This window comes from Larus michahellis, chromosome 6 (assembly GCF_964199755.1).
Source record: "Larus michahellis chromosome 6, bLarMic1.1, whole genome shotgun sequence".
Classification (NCBI taxonomy): domain Eukaryota; kingdom Metazoa; phylum Chordata; class Aves; order Charadriiformes; family Laridae; genus Larus; species Larus michahellis.
Window position 1 is genome coordinate 55,310,631 of NC_133901.1, and position 19,399 is coordinate 55,330,029.

The following is a 19,399-nucleotide window of genomic DNA, read 5'->3' on the forward strand; positions in this document are numbered from 1 at the left end:
ACCAAATGCTTACAGCCCTTACAGTGAGATAACATCAGGCGGAACGCTGCGAGGAATAGATCTGGCATTTTCACATAAAGCATTATCTTTGGTACAAGTACACCAGGCAGGACATTTTGGCTTCACTGGTTTCTTCCCTTCAGTCAGCAAAAGCACAGATAAAAGGCATAAGAAATAAGCAATTCTTCTAAAGGGTCTGCTGGCATTTCCCATTCTTTTGATCCGCTCTCGTTCCAGCCAGTTGAAAGAATATCCCAAAACATGAACAGGGGTTCTTTATTCAGCCATTGGATGTCTTTCTATAAGTCCAGGTCAATATTTGTCTCTGCTTTCCCAACCCTTTTCTTTCTCTTTCACTCTGTTTTTGTAGACAGAAACCTGCAGCTGATCTGTATGTTTCCACTCACTCAGGCAACGTACTGCTCAGAGAAGAGACCTGCGAGGTGCTGTAAGATGGGGAAAATCCAACCGGCTGAAGGGAGGAAAAAAAAAAAAAAGAAAGAAAGAAAAAAAAAAAAGACTTGCATCACCACAAAAACACTGAGCACAACACAGCATTAGATTGCAAAGTGATGTAACTGAGAAATACACAGCTTTCTGTTTTCACAGGGAGGCCCTTTCCCTGTTGCCAAAAATAGTGCAGCATTATGTTTTGCTGGTGGGTGGGTGAGTGGGTGTGGGGTGGAGTGTGTGCGTGTGGGGGGAGAAATCAGTCATCTCTTACTGGATCCCTACAACCTCGTGAACCTTTGAGAATTATGCTTCGCAAATTGCAAGCAGCAGAACTAACGGCAGTATCCACAGGAAAATGAAATCGAGTGAAACCATCAAAAGCATTGCTGCAAAAGCTGTTAGATTAATTTTTATCCTTAGCCCTTATTGCACATATTTGTACCACTGAAAAACAAGCTGCCACACATGGAAAATATTAAAATGTATGAGAGAATGCCTACAACTGTCATTCCTAAACAAAATATTTTCTCATGCAAAATAGACCCCAACTGCCCTTTTTTTCTTTTTCTTTTTAAAAACATTCTTATTTTGTTACACGTTTTCTGAGCTAGTTAAATAAAGTGGATCTAGCACCATTCAAAATCGGCAAGATTAATTAAAAGTTCACATTAAAAAATTCATTTGCTTGGAGACCAGTTTGATCATTTTAGATGGAAAAAAGAAAATTGCTATTTAAACACCAGCGATGTTAAACCTGTAGTTAAGAATGGACCTTCTCTGAAAAGTGCCAGGGTAGGGACAGATCTTGATGGTAATAATGAATCTTTACAATACTGTCTGGAGGCTGCAATTGAAATTAGTACTCGGTGCGGGATGAATACTCTGTGAGATACAGTCCTCAGCCTGAAGACTTTACAGTAAACTACATTAAATATTTTATAGGGGACTTAAGCAGCACCTAAGTGTTATTATATAAAGAATGGTAAGACAAAACTAATGAATGCCAAATAGCTGGAAAGCCATATGGGATGATTTTATTTTTTCCAATACAGGATTGCTATTAGAAGACTTCTGTAAACTTTAATAGGTCTTGACACTTCCCCATCAGACTGGCAGCACTGTTTGGGTTACACAGATCACAAAGTCTAACAGGGTCAACCTGACAGTACAGAAGTTTAATACAGTCATGCCTGTTATTGTCTGCTTCACGTAGGTGCCGTCTTCTCACCAGGAGACACCTGTAAGCCAGAAGATCTCTTTTCACTGCTGTTTACTCCTCCTTTGATTCCACATGGCCACCTGCCTCTGGCCCATTGCTCCTGCTCTACAGGCCATGAAATCTCAAGACCAACGCTGTCCATGTCTTCCTCAGGAACGATGCCAGCAAGGCCCAGTGCATACCCAGATACGGGTGCCCAGAGGCACACGCTACGTGTGGAAGACGGCAAAGGGGGACAACAGCCTGCAAAACTGCAAGAAACTCGGTGTATGGACACTAGGCAGGACCCCAACATCACTGAGTCCTTGCCGGGACGGTGGCTGAGGTCCGTCTCCCTGGGCTGAGAGGAGACCCACAGAGCTCACACCCGGTGGTGGGACTGCATCCTCTGAGAGACGGGGGATGGCCAGAAATGTCCAGAAAGCTTTCAGAGGCAGAGAGCCGCCGCTGAAGGTCCTGCTGGGAGAGGTCTCTGGTGCCTGTGCACCAGCACACTCCCCGCCTGGCACCCGTGCCTGTGGAAAAGGGCAGCTTGCGCTTTCTCAGCTCCCTTGCTCTCTGCAGTGTGGGGTTTTTTTAAAGCTCTTTATTAATTTAAGTGCGGGCCCATGTTTTTTGCTCATAAGGAAATCTTCCCTGTCAGCAGTCTCTCCTGAAGCAGGATTGACTTCAACTAGGAGTGACACAGAGCTGCGTTATTTCTGAGCCCGTCCACCTTCTGTAAGAAAATGGTACAGAATTACAGTAACCAAGGCACTGAAATCATTATAAAACAAATGTCGATGCCTTCCCCTGCATACAAAGGTTACTTCTTGCTCTGGAAATGATCTAATTGTACGACTGAGAAGGGAGCTGGATTTGTGGGACTTGTGTAAGTAGGGTACGCTATCTTCTCCCTTCCAAGATGTCCAAAAGCACAGACTTTGGTGAGGTGAGAACAGAAAATTCTCTAACTTTTTGCTGAAAGAGAAGAGGACTGTTGTTGTTTGTTTGTTTATTCCTGGCAAAGCTACCCATTGCCATGGCAATATTTTGCCATTGATGGTGTAACCCCGTGTTTCATTTCCTTCGGCTCATTCACTGAAATCCACCATCAATTACTGAGGCACTTCTTTTTAGTTAATACTCCAGCCACATTGTGAACCTCCTGAAAACTTTGCAGCTTAGCGGTTTTTCAGTAACAAAAGCACACTCTGCAGCAGGGCAGTAACCCGACTCCAGTTTTGTCCGTGCAGAGAACCGCCTGGAAGTTAGTTTTCTATTCCAAACTACACGCCAAAACAACCGCTTTTTCCAAAATTGCAAATATTATGAATATTTAGAACACAGCTGTCAAGAGAGGGGCATAAATCACATTTTCCAGGCTCCTTTTGTGCCGAGCGCAGTGTCTCATCTCTCGCCATGTAGCAGTTAAAAACAAATGGGCTGGTGGCTTTTCGGTGGCATAGCTGCTCTGGAGCCATCACAACACTTGGCTCACCCTGTAGCCATGCCACGGGGGTTTGTTTCGTGGCCAACAGAGCAGGCCGGTTGCCTGCTGTGCCCACATCCCCGCGCCGGCCCCGACCTCCTCACCGGCTTGTTTTCCCCCGGCGTCTCAGGTAGTGATTAGGCACAACGTGATTCAACGTTTATTTATTTTCCCTTTTTTTTCAGCAAGGTTTCTGCGGGAGGGGTGAGGGAGCTGGGTCTGCTTCCCGGCATTTGACAACGTCTGAGCTGACAAACCCTCACCTTGCCGCGCAGCGCCGGCAGACATGTTCGGGTGCGGGCAGGGACGTGTCGTGGCTCTGCCTGACACCGTTGGCTCGGTGTCGGTACCGAGCAGGCCAGCGGGTCCCCACAGGGGCCACCGGTACAGCCGCCCCGCCGGCGAGGCCGGGGCTGCCCTGACGGCGGCGGGCGGGCCGGTATCGCGGAAACCCGCCCGCCCGCGCCGCGCCGCGCCCGCCCGCCCCGCGCCGCGCCCGCCCGCACCGTCCTGGCGGCAGCGGGGGTGTGTTCACCACCCAGCATCTCTCGGGTTCTTTGGGCCGACCCGGCACAACTTTTGTGGCTTGGTTTCTAGAACAAACATATGCATTTATTATCATAATTGTTATTAGATTTACTAAAAATACATTTTCAGCGATATTCTCGAACATCTGGTTAAAATGCGGATACTTCTACGAGCAAACCTGTCTGCTACAATGTCTGAGGAAAGCAAACACAAACGGTCAGAACACAGAGCCAAAAATTATTTTTAAAAATATTTAATACTTTTTTGAGGGATTAACTCTGCTCCACTGACTATATTTGCATATTTGCGTTAGCCCAATATGTTTTCATTACCAACATATGACAAAATTTTAATAAGCTTCCTGCAGTTTCATGCTGACTACATTTCCGTTTGCGGATACATATATTGTTACAGTTATCCTTTATTTCACCCTGCTTTTAGAAAATTGTGTTGCCTTTTCTGCGCTCAGGATGAGCCGCCCGCACACGTGTGGCCTAAGCCAAAATCCACCGACGGTGATGGCGAGACTTGAGTGAACTTTACTGCAGTTGGTGTTAGGGCCCTAATATTCCACCACACAGATGCACAATAGTCCAAATTACACCCCAATATTTATGAGTCTCCTAAAGAACAAACCATTGTCACTGCTGTGTCACCACTGTGCTTGGAGCAGAAGGATTTTGAGATCAAAGACTCCTACAAGCATCTCATGAGCCTGAGTTTTCGCTCTCCCGGTGCCACCCTTTTAAGAAAATCTGCAGCAAATGGCAAATTTAAAGCAGCTGAGACCAAGGCCGTACTTTCAATAAACAAAACTAAGAAGTCTTGTGAATTCTAAACAGTTCTGAAAGGACTATGCTTCCTGGTGGATCTGGCACCAAGAGCCATTGCCAGGAAGAGGCCTTCTGCAGGTTGGGCATAATAAAACTCAAGATGCCTTTACAACAGCTCATAGCACAGGCTCGCTTGGGAATGATCACATGGCTGCCCAGCACTTTTTATTTGGAAAGTTCTTCTGACTTTGCCCTGCCCTGTCTATACAGGCCCGTATTACGGATTTCCTTCTTTGTTACATGACAAGAGTTTTCATTGCAAGTGGAACAACCAGGCCAGTCCCTGTGTCAAAAAGCTGAGGAAATAGTTACGTAATTGCTGCCAACTTTAGAGGAAAGAAAAACTATGAGGGTGGTCTCCTTTCCCTTGCATAAAGTAGCCAGTTCACAGTTCACTGTGGAGTTAGAAGGGATCACCTCTGCCGGTGAGAGAGTCCGGTCTTAGCTCTCATGGCCAAAATTGCATGGTGACAGAATCCTCTGAGCATGTCCTGGAGACCATGCAGGTGGCTCCAGGACTGCTCGCTGGCTTAGGTACACCAGAATTTGACCAATGAAACAAAGTACATCAGGAGAGATGGACTGTTATCTGAACTGTCATTCTTTAAGAAAAACATCCAAAGAGAAGCTAGACAAAATTCTTCTATGTTTAGGTTTTATTTTGTTACAACCAAGGAATTCCAACATCTTTATGATCCTTGATGGTTCATTGTCAATTGCAGGTTTTTAAATAGTAGAGAATATTAGAAATTACCTCAGAAGGCACTTTTAAGCTATAGGGCTTCTACGCCTTGTGATTTTTTAAAGGTGCTCTCAGGCTCGGAGGGACCTAGGAAGGCCGCCTAATTAACCTCATGGGTAACCAAGAGGGATAAAGGCTCAGAAGCAAGATATGAAGTATCCAAAATGTACTGGTTTGATACCACATGACTTTTGAAACAGTATTGCAAAATTTTAAGGACCTAATCCATCATCTTTGAACAGCTGATATTGACAATACTGCTAATGTTAATTGTGGGATGCCCATTCATGCTGGTTTGACTGTCTTCCAAGGCAGGCAGGTAAGTGCCACAGCTTGGTAGCTTTATGTACGTAAAGAAAAAGAATGGAGCAAACTATCAAACAGAAAAGTCCATTAATTGTCTTTCAGGTCAGACATAGACAAAGCCTCAACTACTGGATTGGCCCTTCACCATGAGAAAGAGCCCACGAATCCTACTGATCCTGTTATGTACTGATCCCCAGTTTCCTTCAGGGTTGTCTGTTCCTGCTCCTCTGAAGGGGACTGGATGCCTGTATAAATCCCAGAGCTGTGATTCCTCAGCTCTTCCCTGGCTCCCGCCTTCTGTTTTCCAGCAGGGTGGGACCACTTGCTTTCTCAGGTTTTTAGAAGGCTCATAATCTCCGTTACAAAGCTGTGTGCTTTGTGGCACAGAATCCAGTAGCATGAAGTTAACTGCTCTCCTGAATACTAGACACTTTTCTCCAGCTCTGAAGAAATAATTCCTGCTTTGTTTCTATTGTGTGTGTTTTGCCTTGAAAATGCCGACAATGGATATTTAGAGATGGGGGGGGGGGTGTATGTCTGTGAAAACAGCAAACATACAAGCTCAAGAGCGAAGGAGAGCCCCATTCAAAGATGTGTGAAGCTTCATGGTTCACAGCAGGAACTGAAACCGCACCTAGTACAGAGGGAAGTATTAAGAGAGGAAACAATAAAGAAGAACACCTTGTTTTTACTTGCTGCAGAAATCTGCACTTTCTCCATCTTTCAAGAAAACATTAAAGAAAAGTTGCCAGTAGTTAATTCAGACTCTGGGAAGATCAGCACCTCGCGTGTGCAAGGTTGGAAATGGGGACACTTTTCAGCCAGACAAGATGCCCATCCACTTCAGTGGAACGGACATCAGACTCATCACCTAGTGTGCACCCTACCATAAGATTAAAGTGCCCTCTATAGGAACCTCTCAGGGAGGAAAAGTTGTGTTCAAATATGCAAGCTACTTTTTTTGCCTTTTTTTCCCCTACATGGCCTGATCAAACATTAAAAACATGATACAACTGAGAAAATCTATGGTTAATTTATAATTGGAAATGGTCTCATGACTTTTGAAGAAAATGACGTGGTGATACTGAGAACATAGTTCTGTGGAACGCTTTCCTTAATGGGATGGTTTCTCTCTTGTCCACTCTTCCACAGGCTCTTGCTTCTGCCCCTTCCACAGCTCACTACTGGTGTTTCCATCTCTAATGCTATTCTCTAAACTGGATCAAATAAATGTTCTGGTAAGAGAATGAAAACCAAATAAACCCCTAAACAAGCCCAAACACTTCCAAACCAAAAAAACTGATAGAGCCAGAACAAGCAGCTGAGGACCCGGGCGGGCAGGGAGCATTGGTTTCGCTGTTAAGAGAAAATGTATAGCGAACCACACGTTTAAGGGGCAGTTTCATATTACAAATGTTCACAAGCATTTAAATGAACTATAGGACAGAACTGGTGACAAACTACCTCAGTCTGGACCAAACAGGACAAAATATGGACCTCATAAAATGCCCTAGTATTTAGCTGGCATTGTTTAAAAGTTACCATTTAACTGGATGACAGACCCCCAAGAGGTGTATACAAACTGACACTTGATAATTATGATCTCCACCCTGCCAGCCCCTTGCACTATTTATTAATTTAATAGTTGTTCATAGGAGGTATCCTTCATGCCTACAGTAAAAATACAGAGGGATAGAAAATCCAGTCCAGTGAGAACCCTGTATCTGAAACAAAATGTCCCAGATATTCTAGCATGAGCAAGTGCTTTCTACAGACCCAAAACAACATACCACTGTCACTGTAGCTAAATGCCATTTAATTGGCAACTAGAAAAGTCTATAATACATTTCTTCATGGAAAAATGTTTGAGCTCTTTCAGTTTGCCAAGATGCTAATTAAAAACAGACGGCATGTTATAAAATCCTTTCCTTGACCTGTGCTATCTTACGTTGCCCTTCTGTACTTTTTTGATGGCATTGGCTCCCTGCAGAATTATTCTAATCTTTATAAACTTGTATTTAATTTTCCTTGTCATTTTGCACACACAAAAAAAAACCCACCTAAATGTTATTTATTTAAATGCACATAGGAAATTTATTTGTTAGATGGCAGAGATAACAGGCTTTTGAGGAGAGACTCTTTACTCGTTAAAAACAGAAGGTTTCTACGTCCTGAATAATTCACAATGAAAGAAATCTTAGTACCACTGAAGTCACTGAAATAGTTCAAGTAAAAGCCTGGCTGGAGTGCCACTGACATAATGAATTGCACCATGAGAAGGATTTGCCTCATCAAACACATATTATTGTTTCATCATTGCTAATCAAAACGCTTTACAAAGCTGGGATTTGGATCAGCGCTGAAACATTTTAAGGGGTCGTTGGTGATAGCTCCACAAGTGTATTTTACTGATGTTTTTATTGTTTTTAACAATTCAAGAAATTTGGAAAAATACTTTATTTCGGTAAGAGTTAATCCCTTTTACCTCAAGCAAATACTAGATGTGCCTGACACCCCACCCCACGCTATGGTGGGCACACTGCCACTGCGCAAGCCCAGATTCTCCATCAAATAAGACAGCGCACCAAGCTGAACTCCCCACTCCCTTTTCCTTATGAACCACATCCCCCTGCAGAGGAGACTTCGGAGGGCTGAAGAAGTCCATCACCATTGGTTTGCTCAGATGCCAACACGCTATTTACTCAGTACAGCTTTAAGAAAGGATTTGCTCTTTTGGCTGCTGGCTCTCTCCCTCTGCAGTGGGAGAGCAAAACCAACACAACGTCGTTAGCTAAGAACTGGCTGTAGTTTTAAATCTAATTTTCGTAGCAACAGAGAGATAGATGTTTTAGTTATGACTGCTCAGAAGCTAAAGGATTTTCCCTACCTTCAGTATGACGACATTCACATTTTGAGCTAACAATGCTTCCTATATATCACTTTCCTAAGACAACAATCCGAATTCCATACAGCTGACTTTCTTTTAGAAACCAATCACTTTCAGGCATCTGCAAGTCTCCACTGTTGCTGCCCTTGTGATTTAGGCAAAGAGTCATTAAAACTGGAGGGCCTAATTCCCAGCCTCAATATAGTACATCAGTAAGAAGTAATAAGCTCCTTCATGAAGCAATATAGCTCCCCAGCTAAATAAATGACACAGACTACTGATTAAACAAAGGCACATGTGGCTTTTTTTCCCAAGCATTTTTTGAAGCAAACAGATGAAAAAGGACAAGAAACCAGGCATGGGACTCGGAGAGCAGTAGAGAAGCTGAGATCTCAGACCCCAGGCATTGGAGAGGGGGTCCTGAAGAACATCCCTAGAGGACTTCTTAGAGCAAGTATTGGCTGAAAGGAGCTTGGAGCTGCAAATAGTCTCCTGCTGTTCAATTTGCTTTTCACTCAGGGAAATGCATGCTTCTTTGCAAATAAAGACTGAATCAAAGATACCTGATTCCATTAACAATTTATTTGTCTAAACAGAACAATGTGAAATAATGACTCTTCAGATAACCGTTCAGGTCAGACATAGTGATAATGCTCTACTCTGTTTCTGACACTTCTGCCTCCCTTCAGGGAGGCAGATCTCCCTTCATATACACATTATATATATTAAGATATCTCTCTCTCTCTCAAGAGCTATATATAGCTTCTATTCACAGGCAAGCACCAGAACCACTTATTCATTCTTTTCATGCTTTACCTGCTGTTTTCAAGGCTGCCCTGATGCTAAAAATAGCTTCGCGTATTAGAGGAGGGTTGCTATAGATTCCGAATGGGTGATGTTAGGAAGACAGCTAAATCCCTCTTTGCCGAGGACAGGGAGCATCTGCGTGGATGTGGCTGATGGGCAGCTGTGTCATTATCTGTGGCCCTTTTGTAAAGACTCTGAGGCTCCAAGGTCAGGGTATTTTTGTTGTTCTAAGACTGCACTGAACTGGAAATCAATACAAATCATGGATGTCACCCTAAGTTTAAGGCTTCGGTTTTCATACTGTAGTGTTAGATCACAGTACAACAGTACCTTCATATATTAATAGCGCATTAGCTTATTTTTAACTGGGAAAACAATGTAATATTCTGTTGTATGGGCATATTTTTCTGCAGGCATTGATGTCTCCAAGACAATATCAAAATGCTTCGCTAGTTGTTCTTACTACAGAGTTGAAAGGATGACAATTCATGATCTATTTGATTATTTTCAAGACAGCAATGAAACCACATTAAAAAATTGTACTACATACCGTTGTTTTGAACTTCTGGCAGTGTGCCCTCTGACAATGCTGACAAAGCTAATGTTAATTTTGGAAGTTACCTCCCTGTCTACACTTTAATGGATAGTGCAAGTGAAAAACTGCTTATACATAACTTTCCAACTCATATACAGCATAAAACAGTGAAGTGTGCTATAGATAAGCGTCATTTGACACTATAAGCTATAAAAGCTACGTTTTCACAATTTGTCTGACAAAAGTTTTTGAATCATAGGAAAGATTTTGTCACGCTGGAACACGTGAAAGTTTTGAGGACCATCTCTAGAACATAGTTATCGCTATACTCTGCAATTAAAAGGTCCTTAAAGTATTTTCCAGCTTTTGGAAATCACTTTTCTACACTAGGAGAATACCACTGGTTGCATCCTTTCAGGATGATGAAGATCAGATTAATGGAGATAAGCAAGTGTCTGAGTAAGACTTACTTTTCTTTCATAATGCAGTAAAATCCTTCCAAGTGGTAACAATCTGATCTTGAATTTGAATACATGAGTTAAAGGGAAAGTTGCAAGAAAGAATGGATGGCAAAATATTGGTCATTACAGTACCTCCTGCCTAGAAACACAGGAGTTTTATTCCACAGTATACATTAGCTCCCAAACACGTAATAAAACTGGTTCATTTCTGTATACTGAATACCTTAAACTTACTCAGCTACATTAACTTTCTAAAAAATTAGGTGATTTTAGAAAATCTACAATGAAAAGTTGAAGCTGGACAGAAAACTGTATGAGAAAGATGATGCTTCAGGAGTCCCACATTAGGAACTGAATTTAATGCTTCACCTCCAAATACCAATTTTCCTAGTTCTTGAAACTTGTGGATGGATTATGACCATATCTAAGAAGAATATTTTCCTTTTGTTAGCAGACTCAGACTATAGAAACCTGACAAATACTGACTGTTAAGGCTGAGGTTCAAATAAAAGTTAGTTGTACAGGGAAAAAGCGGCACGGATCGACTAAAACAGGATTAGAATAAATTAAAACAGATCCTAACATAATTTTAAATAATAGAGTCCATCTTTTAAGAACTGTATATTTGAGGACAGTATAATGCAAACTTGAGAGAAAATTCCATGATATCCTAAAGGAAATTGTTTTTCACTCAAATCTCACTTCATGTCCTGACCCTTGTCTTTCATGTGGTTATGTTTTATTTCCATTCAAGAAAGGCAGTCATCTAGATACATAACTGTTAACAATTTAACATATCGCTTGCAAATTGAATGTGGTTTCAGCAAGTAGCTGGATCTCTCCCAAGGTACAAGCTGGAATATTTCTTTTTACCTGCTGTAGATACTTTCCTCAGCAGTTTTTTGGCTCTGCCATTTTTATTTCTAGAGTTGTGGGTATTGCACGGCTCAGCGTTGCTGGCTGTAAGTAACATAACTCGATATTTGAAACTAAGTTAGACTAATTGTTCCCATTTAGGATAGTTATCCTTCCCGTTCCACTTAGGTGCCGTGGAATGAATAGTATCCTGGCAATGCTTTCAATAGAAAGGTAGATAGTATTTCAGTACTTTATGTCTGAATGATATTGGTGATTAAATAACACAAAATTGTATTTAATTTGAAATATAACCCCTATTATTTCCAAAATCTGGCAATCAGTAGTATACTTCTGCTAATGAAAGGTCAGTTATAGCAGAATGGCTAATGGTATTATTAATTAAGTGGGGTCTCACAGTAGTAGTCTATAAGCATGTTCATAAAAAAAAAATGAAATAGGAATTTTTACAGATTCATCCTACTTTACTGCTCAGAGAAGCCTCTTTATATACCTGTATCCTTCAGTTTCCACTGAATGATCAGCTATTGATCACCTCAGCCCAGGTACCACCAGCCTCTACATGCAGTTATTGTACTACTGGACTATGTAAGTATCTCACTGAAGTCATAATGTAGAATGAGGGTTGATTCTGCCATCATTATGGCCATTATGCCCTTATACCATATTTTTTTTAATCTATCTGTGAGATTCCAATCACTTGACTATACCACTGTACATTGCAAATAATCTGTGCTATGAAATATTTTCTTAGCTTTAGGACAACCAGTGGAAAACACGGTGATGAACACGCCTGACCAGCTGCGAAGTACAATTTTCAGGACTGACTTTCTTGATTCCTGGATTAAGATCTCAGCTTTTGGTTAAGCAACACATCTCTAAATGCACAGGTGTTTTTCTGGAACATGAGTGCAGAAATAAGACCTTCTTTTTCTCTTACATTATATCTTAGACTCAGCCTAGGCACCTTTCTTTTCCAGGCTTTCTACGCCAGGTACATGAGTGGCGCTTAACTGCTTCTATGACTCAAGGTAGGGACTCGTCACTCACCTCTTTATATAGACTTTAGATTCCATACATTCAACTGTCAATGATTTGTACCTTGATTCAATTTTCATCATAAATGAATTATTATGAATATATATATACATGTTTGAGATTATGCACAAAAATGTGCATCAGGGAACAAAGGAACGCATATCTGTTCCACTATGATTTAAAAGTGCAATGGATTGTAATTTCGCTCACATATTCTTTTATTTTCACTAAACAAATCCAGCAGAAAACAATACAATTTAAAGAAAACAAGTACATTGCTTGTTGGTTGGTTGGTTGTTTTTTTTATTTCCACATTACTATATTTTCCTTGTCTCTTGCTTATTATTTTCTCTCATTTTTCCCTCATAAATAACTCTGATATCACATTCATTTTTTCTTGGATTTATGTATTTGAATGCCATCAGTCGCTTTTCACCATAACAGATCTAGACATAAAAGTCGGATTAAGCATTCTTTGCTCTCTTAGGAAAATGTTCATACTTTGGGGAATTTAAGCATTATGCACTTCTACAATCTCCTCAAATGAAAACTGGAACACACTGGACGAGTTAATTTCTGTATTCCCTTTATTTCAATGCAGGTTGATAAAACTACGAAGTGCTATTTTATGCATATCGATAATTACTTTTTAATTAAATTCTTCATAGGCTGAAGTCACTATACTTGTTTATGCATGCCTACATGCATGTGTAATCTTTTAGTGAGCTTTATTCTCAGCAGAGCTGCCAGACTGTGAGCTCTGGAGACCAAAACTACCTGCCACACAACAACTGTGGCAGTAGCAGTGACAATTAAAGGACTATAGACAGGAGTCTGCATAATGTATCTCTAGGGGATTTATTAGGTGAGATTCTTTACTTTTTGTCAAAAAAACCACAACTGTGGAGATAATATGGGAGGTTGCTTCCATGAATTATTTTTTGACGCAAGTCTGCTTTATTATTTCCATAACTGAATCAGTTAGTCTTTATAGGGTCATACTGGCTTTATTTATATAAATATAAATAAACAAACAAAAATAAACAAAATAAATATGTGTTATCTAAAATAAACACACATATTAGTGTGTTTATTTTAATGCAGCTTAATATATTTTAATGATATTTTTTGAAGTTCACAGAAATTTTAGGATCAAGGTTGTTGCTCTGAGTGCAACAGAATGAATGAATGAAACAATCTGTTTTTCAAGATGTTATAATAAGATTCTTACATAACTGTATTCATAGTCAAGAAAACTAAAACAGGTGTTAGAAATCAAAACAATTATAAGTCTTCATTTATCTGTGGTTCATTAGCATGTTAGGAGTGTAAGGGATTTTACCATCAAATAAAGTGGTCAGCATGACATAAACTAGCTCAGTCCATGATAATGAAGCGATTTCCTCGTATTTTTTCTTCTTGGATATTTTCACATCAGCTGAAAGCTTCAACTCCATTTTTAATAAAAGCCCTTGATATTGTTTTTCCCCTATCAGCAGAACAACCTTAACCTGGAATCTGAGATGCGTACTATCCTCTTCTTGAGTTTTGGATTAGTGTTTATAAAAGTAATTCCCAAACTTTGGTCTCAAAGTGCTCTGTAGACGGCCAACAGAACCACTGCCTTCAGATAAAAGTCTACCACTGCATTAGGCAATAAGTAGCTGTGGAGGTTTGGAGTTACGTGTTCACCCTAGAAGTACAGGAGCCTGGAATAAGAAAAGTCCATGGGTCAAATTCTACTCCATGCAGCCTTCTGAAATTCCATCATCTGTCAGCTCTGCCTTTAGATATAAAGAATCAGTGCCAGATTTTTAAAAGAACCAAGTTTTCCGAATTGTTTATCATATGGGAAGCCTTCGTGTTCCAGAAATTCTGTCCCTACACAGTGCGTTTGACGCTGATCTCCAACGGTGTTAAACGGCAATAATTAAGAGGAAAATTTCCACTGATAATTGGAATTTAGGAAATTCTATACTCTTATAATAGGATTAGATATGATATTATTATGTCTGTTTTATCTTATTAACAAATACAATGCAATACAATAGTTGTGGTTACTTAGACAAAGATCTGGGATTTTGGAACAAGGGAGGAAACTGATGAACAGTCAGATGCTATTTTTTCAAAGGCACTTTTCTGACAGTGATTACACACTGAAATGGTAATTACAACTCCATAAAAGCATAAAACAGCACAGCTGCTCTTGAAATAATGGACATAGCATGGGCTTGTCTGTGATATTTTTTTGTAACTGACTCTATACTGGAAAAAAATTTAAATCCAGAAGTGCTTTTATTTAATAAATTATCAGCCAAACAAATAAAACTGCATTTGCCTTTTAGCACAACAACATTGACACCTAGTGGCTAATTAAACTCTACATTTGATATCCTTTGCATGACAAAAAACGTGGAATTTACTGAATTCAACAAAATAAACATGCATTTCAACAGCCTGCTCTCTTTACATGACCTCTAGATGATTACAGAATGGCAGCAGTTGTTAACGGCTAGTCTGGAGTGACCGGTCGCAGCGATGGGAACTGCTGAGTGGGAGCCATTGCCCCTCAGCACAGCCCCACTGCGATTCCCTCCCAAGTCTTCAGCTTGGGAGTCTGCTGCCTGACTGAAGTATAGACCTTGCTCCGGGCTTGCTGGGAGGCATCCAACACAGTCCTTCCCTAAAGTTGTACCCAGGTACATCTAAAAGAACTACACTTACTGCATATAACGTTACTGGCATACGTGAACATCCATTTTTAGTTCTACTTGCTTTTCTACAAATTACTAGCGGACTTCAGATAGAGGGAGATGAAAATCAGGAACGTGACAGATGCCATGAGACTGTTCATACTATGAAGACAAGAAAATAAATGATTTGGCAACTTATTTCATAGACATGTAGAAGATAAGAAGGTGCCAATATCAAGTAATGTTAGAAAGCCTAATTTCCTCATTTTTCAACAAAATAACTGACTTCATGGAGAACAAGGAAAGATTAGACATGATAAACCTCAATTTTACTAGAATTCTTGATGTTTCCACATTATTTTCTCATGATCAAACTCAAATATGGTCATATATGTCCTCTGAAAACAGCTCTTATAATGGATGTGGTTCTCAGTGACCACCTTGGCCTTGCTCTCCATACCAGTGGTAGCTGCCTCTTCTGGCCTGCTGGCAAAGCTGCCCGATTTGCTTCATTAAAAATTGGATGCAGTTTTTAATCAGCTAACCAAACTAATTTTGACCAAACAAATCAGAGGCTGTTGAGTTTAAGCAACCTTACCAGAAGATCTTAGGAGGCAATGACGTCTTGCAGGAAGACTGAGGTGTTTCTTCCTAGCTAAAGACTGATAAGGACTAAATGGTTGTGCTTAGTGTTTCTTAAAATCTGAGTCTGAAGAAGAGCAATAAAACATAGAAGAGTTCTCCAAAATGTAACCTATATGGAAAGGATGAAAGATTTTTATTTAATTAGCTTCAAATGGAAGAATGGAGGCACGTGTGTCTTGTTATTAAAATGATGATCAATTCTTGCCTTCTGTATCAACTAGTGTAGGGCACTAAGAAATTATCTCAAGTAGCAACAAAGGAGATTTATCTTAGACATTAGGGGAAAAAAACCCTATATACCTAAGAGGTTAATAGATTAAGCTATTTATGCTGTGAAATCTCCCACACTGTAAGCTTTTAGGAACAGCTCCATCCCTGGAAACGTTCAAGGACAGGTTGGGCTCTGAGCAACCTGGTCTAGTTGAAGATGTCCCTCCCCATTGCAAGGGGGCTGGACTGAATGACCTTTAAAGGTCCCTTCCAACCCAAGCTATTCTATGATTCTAAGTATGTCAGGTATGTTCCTCTGAATTCTGCATCTCCAGGATTTAATACCTTCCTTTGGTACATACACATTGATAAAAGTAGCCTCTCTAAAAATATGGGGGAATTAAATAAGTAAATGAACAGGTGGCTTACGTAAACATAATGCTACCCCCGCATGATAAGAAAGAAGGTCAGAAGTCTGTCCTGAACGCATCCCAGATGTTAAAATTCACATTTCACTCTCCAGAACAAATGCCATGAGGCAATATGTATTCATACTGGTGTCAGCAACAGTTTCACCACCCATTTAATGAATCTGAATGGCTGAGAAGTGGCAAATTCAATCAAATAAAACTTTCTGTCTAGTTTTTTGTGTACTGGGGCTATTTCCATGGTCTGCATAATATGATCTGTGATTACATAGGTGACTGGAAAAAGATAGTATGAATGTAAATACAGAGAAGCTGATGAACTCTTGGGAGTATTTCAGAATCATGGTCATCATATTATTAAGAATATGCCTGGGAAGAATTTTGAGAGGGAAGAAATTTCCATTTCTTCTTCACAGAACTTCCTACGGAACTGTTACACTGAGTCATCAGAAAAATTGAGTGATTAAAGTTGACAAAAGAGTATGTTGACGATTTGAAAACCTGGGAGAAAAAACATATACTTCTTGAAGGTTTTAAAATCATGTCTGACTTAAGCTTTCTGGATACACTAGGTCTCATACTTAGCCCATTTCTAGACTTAGGGCAGGAGTAAAGTAAGAACTACAGTGATGTTTTCTCCTTTGTGGGCCATGATGTTCAGGGCTACTGTAATTTAAGAGTAGGTTTCACACTGCTGCTAAGCTGAACTAATAGAGAGCTGCTGCTGAAAGGGCCACCCTTGTTTCTCACCTCCCCTTTTTCTCCTGTCCCTCCGTCCTTAACCTTTTTTCGCACCAGCGCTGTTACTCATCAGACACCACAGCAGGACAGCCGGAGGAGCTAGACTGGCAGAAAATTAAATACGGCAGTTCAGCACAAGTGGTCAGACAAGCACTAGCGCCAGTTCAAGAGGAGGAATGCTCTCTTCAGCAGCAGTTGACCCATACATTGATTTACCTCTAACAGAAAACTGGGCTCCTAAGTTTTGGTTTTACAACCATCAAGAATCCAGCTTAAAATGGTACCACTTCATGCCCTGCAAAGAGTTATGCCCACCTCTTCTTTTTACCATATCTTTCAGTCCTGTGGGACTTTTTGGTGTCAAAGCATACTGATGCTAGATGTAAACTATGGAGATACTCCCACAGGATCACACTATAATCCATATACCAAGGGCTAAGGACAGGTACAGTTTCAACTTCCAATTTATTTAGGAGGCCATTTCTGATCCACTACCCCAGCTGTAGCTTACTGTAGCCTACATACAAAAAGCACTCAAGTGATGTTTGAAAGCAACACAGTCAGACATCAGAAAAGCATAACATAGTAAGATTAAATTATCTAGCTGCTGTTCTCAGGAAAGCTGTTTATAAAATAACTTCAGCATCTACAACAGTTGCTATAGTTGCACTCACTGCAGAATTTTCCTCTGTCCCAGAAACTATTTTTTCTATATGCAGGCTTTTGTGGACACAGGACAATGCCAAAAGATTCAAGAATTGTAAATCTTTCCTCTACCTTTCCCACTTTTCTTCAAAGTGCATAATCAATGATATGTTGGCCCAGTTTCCAGAATCATGTCAGGATTCATTCACACTAAAGCAGTCTGCCATTTCCATAAGAGGAACAACAAAAAGATGCCTGCTATTACAGCTTTGTGGGTATACATTATTTATTTTGAGATATTTAAATTATTAATTAGGATAATTCCATTTTTGCAGCAGAGTCCCTGCCCTTTAGAGGAAACGGGCCACATTCAGTAGGACTTCAGCAGAAAACTGCATAAGCACATTGCCACTCAGTTCCTTTCCACGCGACACTTGAGCATCACCTTTACATCCCTTCAGAGTGATAATAACATAATGACTGACAAAAATAGCAGGTCAGGAAAAAGAAATACTTTTGCTTTTAAAACTGAGATTTGGTAGCCAAGGTAAGGAGGTACACTGTCCACTATGGCGTGTGATTGCCTTACTGCATAATAGCAACTAGCTACAACTTATATATTACAATGACAGCAGTAGGATTTCAATGTTGAAAATTTCCCTGTTTTAAGTGTATCTGCGGTTTAAGGCGCCAGGAATCAATAACACAGCTGAAAACTCGGATACAGTCCAGAAGAAAATATCTGTGATGGATTAAAGCATTTCAGACCTGGGCAGTCAAAATGCTGGTTCAGGTATCGTGCACCCTAATGTTTGACGGGAAACAATATCAACCCCCTTGACAGTTGCTTGACTTAATGCTGAAGGCTGGGATTTCCCAGCTAGCTCATGAGCAAACAATTTTAGTTTATAAAGCTCCTTGCTCTGATGCAACCCCACAGGCTCCCAAACTCTATCACCCAGTTGCCGCCGGTCCTCACAGAGAAACTGGGTCACACGCTGCCTCTCCTTCTCCTAACTGCGAGATGCGATTGAAAAGAAGAGAAACCGCTAAAACGTGTGGAAATCACTGTCAGAAATTACCTTGCCGAGGCTGCCGGGGCGTTAACAGGGCTGCGAGCGCGGTCCGTGCCGCGGCGAGGGCGGGCAGCGCACACACCTACCGCCCGAAGCCCGGCCCCAGGGACCCCGCCAGCGCCCGCCCGCCGAGGAGCGCCCTCCCGGGGCCCTGCCTCCCTCCCCGAGGGGCCTCCTCCACAGCCACCCTCGCATCCCCGGTGCCCGCAGCCGGGTCCGAGCCGTCACGGCCTCCCCGGCTCAGCTCCTCCAAGGGTGACTGCCCTGCCCCAAGCGGTGCGGGGAGGAGAAGGGCTAGCTAAGGCCTCCCTGCGAACCCCTGCGGCCGAGTCCTACCTTCCCAGAGGCGGAGACCGCCGCAGCCGGGGCCGCGCACCGGGTTCCCGGGCAGGGAGACTCCCCTCGCCCTAAACATGATGAGCGCCTTTCCCCTCCCCTGCCGGCGCGGCTCGCCCTCGCCCTCCCCCGCCCGCCAGCGGCCCCGCAGTCTCCCCGCTCCCCTGCGCCGCGCCGCCCGCCAGCGGCGGAGGGAGGCAGCCCCCAGCCCGGCCCCGCTCCGCCTCTGTCCCCGGTTTCCGGGAGGGGCCCGCGGAGCAGCGCCGCGGACGGAGAGCAGGGCCGGGCGGCGGAGGCGGCCTTCGCCCGCGTCCCCAGCCAGCTGCCGCCGCCGCCGCCATGGTGCCCAACCAGCTGCGCCTCTCGGCGGCCGTGAGTGGGGCCGGGAGGGAGGGACGGAGGGAGGAAGGCAGGGGCGGACAGGCCCCGGCGGAGGCCGCGGCCTCCATGGCGACAGGGGTGGGCCCGG

At 42.1% G+C, this 19,399-nt stretch overlaps 2 protein-coding genes across 8 annotated transcripts in view; one reads left to right on the forward strand and one right to left on the reverse strand.

Moving 5' to 3' along the window:
- Nucleotides 1-19,091, reverse strand: part of LGI1 (leucine rich glioma inactivated 1) — a 30,870-nt gene extending 11,779 nt beyond the window's left edge. The window contains exons 1-2 of one of the 7 annotated variants that reach the window (XM_074590137.1): nt 18,931-19,091; nt 23-472 (exon numbers count right to left, since the gene is read on the reverse strand). In XM_074590137.1, the coding sequence (XP_074446238.1) occupies nt 23-213 (191 nt within the window). In that variant the 5' untranslated portion in view covers nt 214-472; nt 18,931-19,091. The other 6 variants (XM_074590139.1, XM_074590138.1, XM_074590141.1 and 3 more) reach the window with 6 other exon arrangements.
- Nucleotides 19,092-19,100: 9 nt separating this feature from the next.
- LOC141744372 (protein FRA10AC1) overlaps nt 19,101-19,399 on the forward strand; it is a 28,147-nt gene continuing 27,848 nt past the window's right edge. Inside the window, exon 1 of the mRNA XM_074590143.1 lies at nt 19,101-19,302. Coding sequence (XP_074446244.1) covers nt 19,270-19,302 — 33 coding nt within the window. The 5' untranslated portion in view covers nt 19,101-19,269. The remainder of the gene's footprint in view (nt 19,303-19,399) is intronic.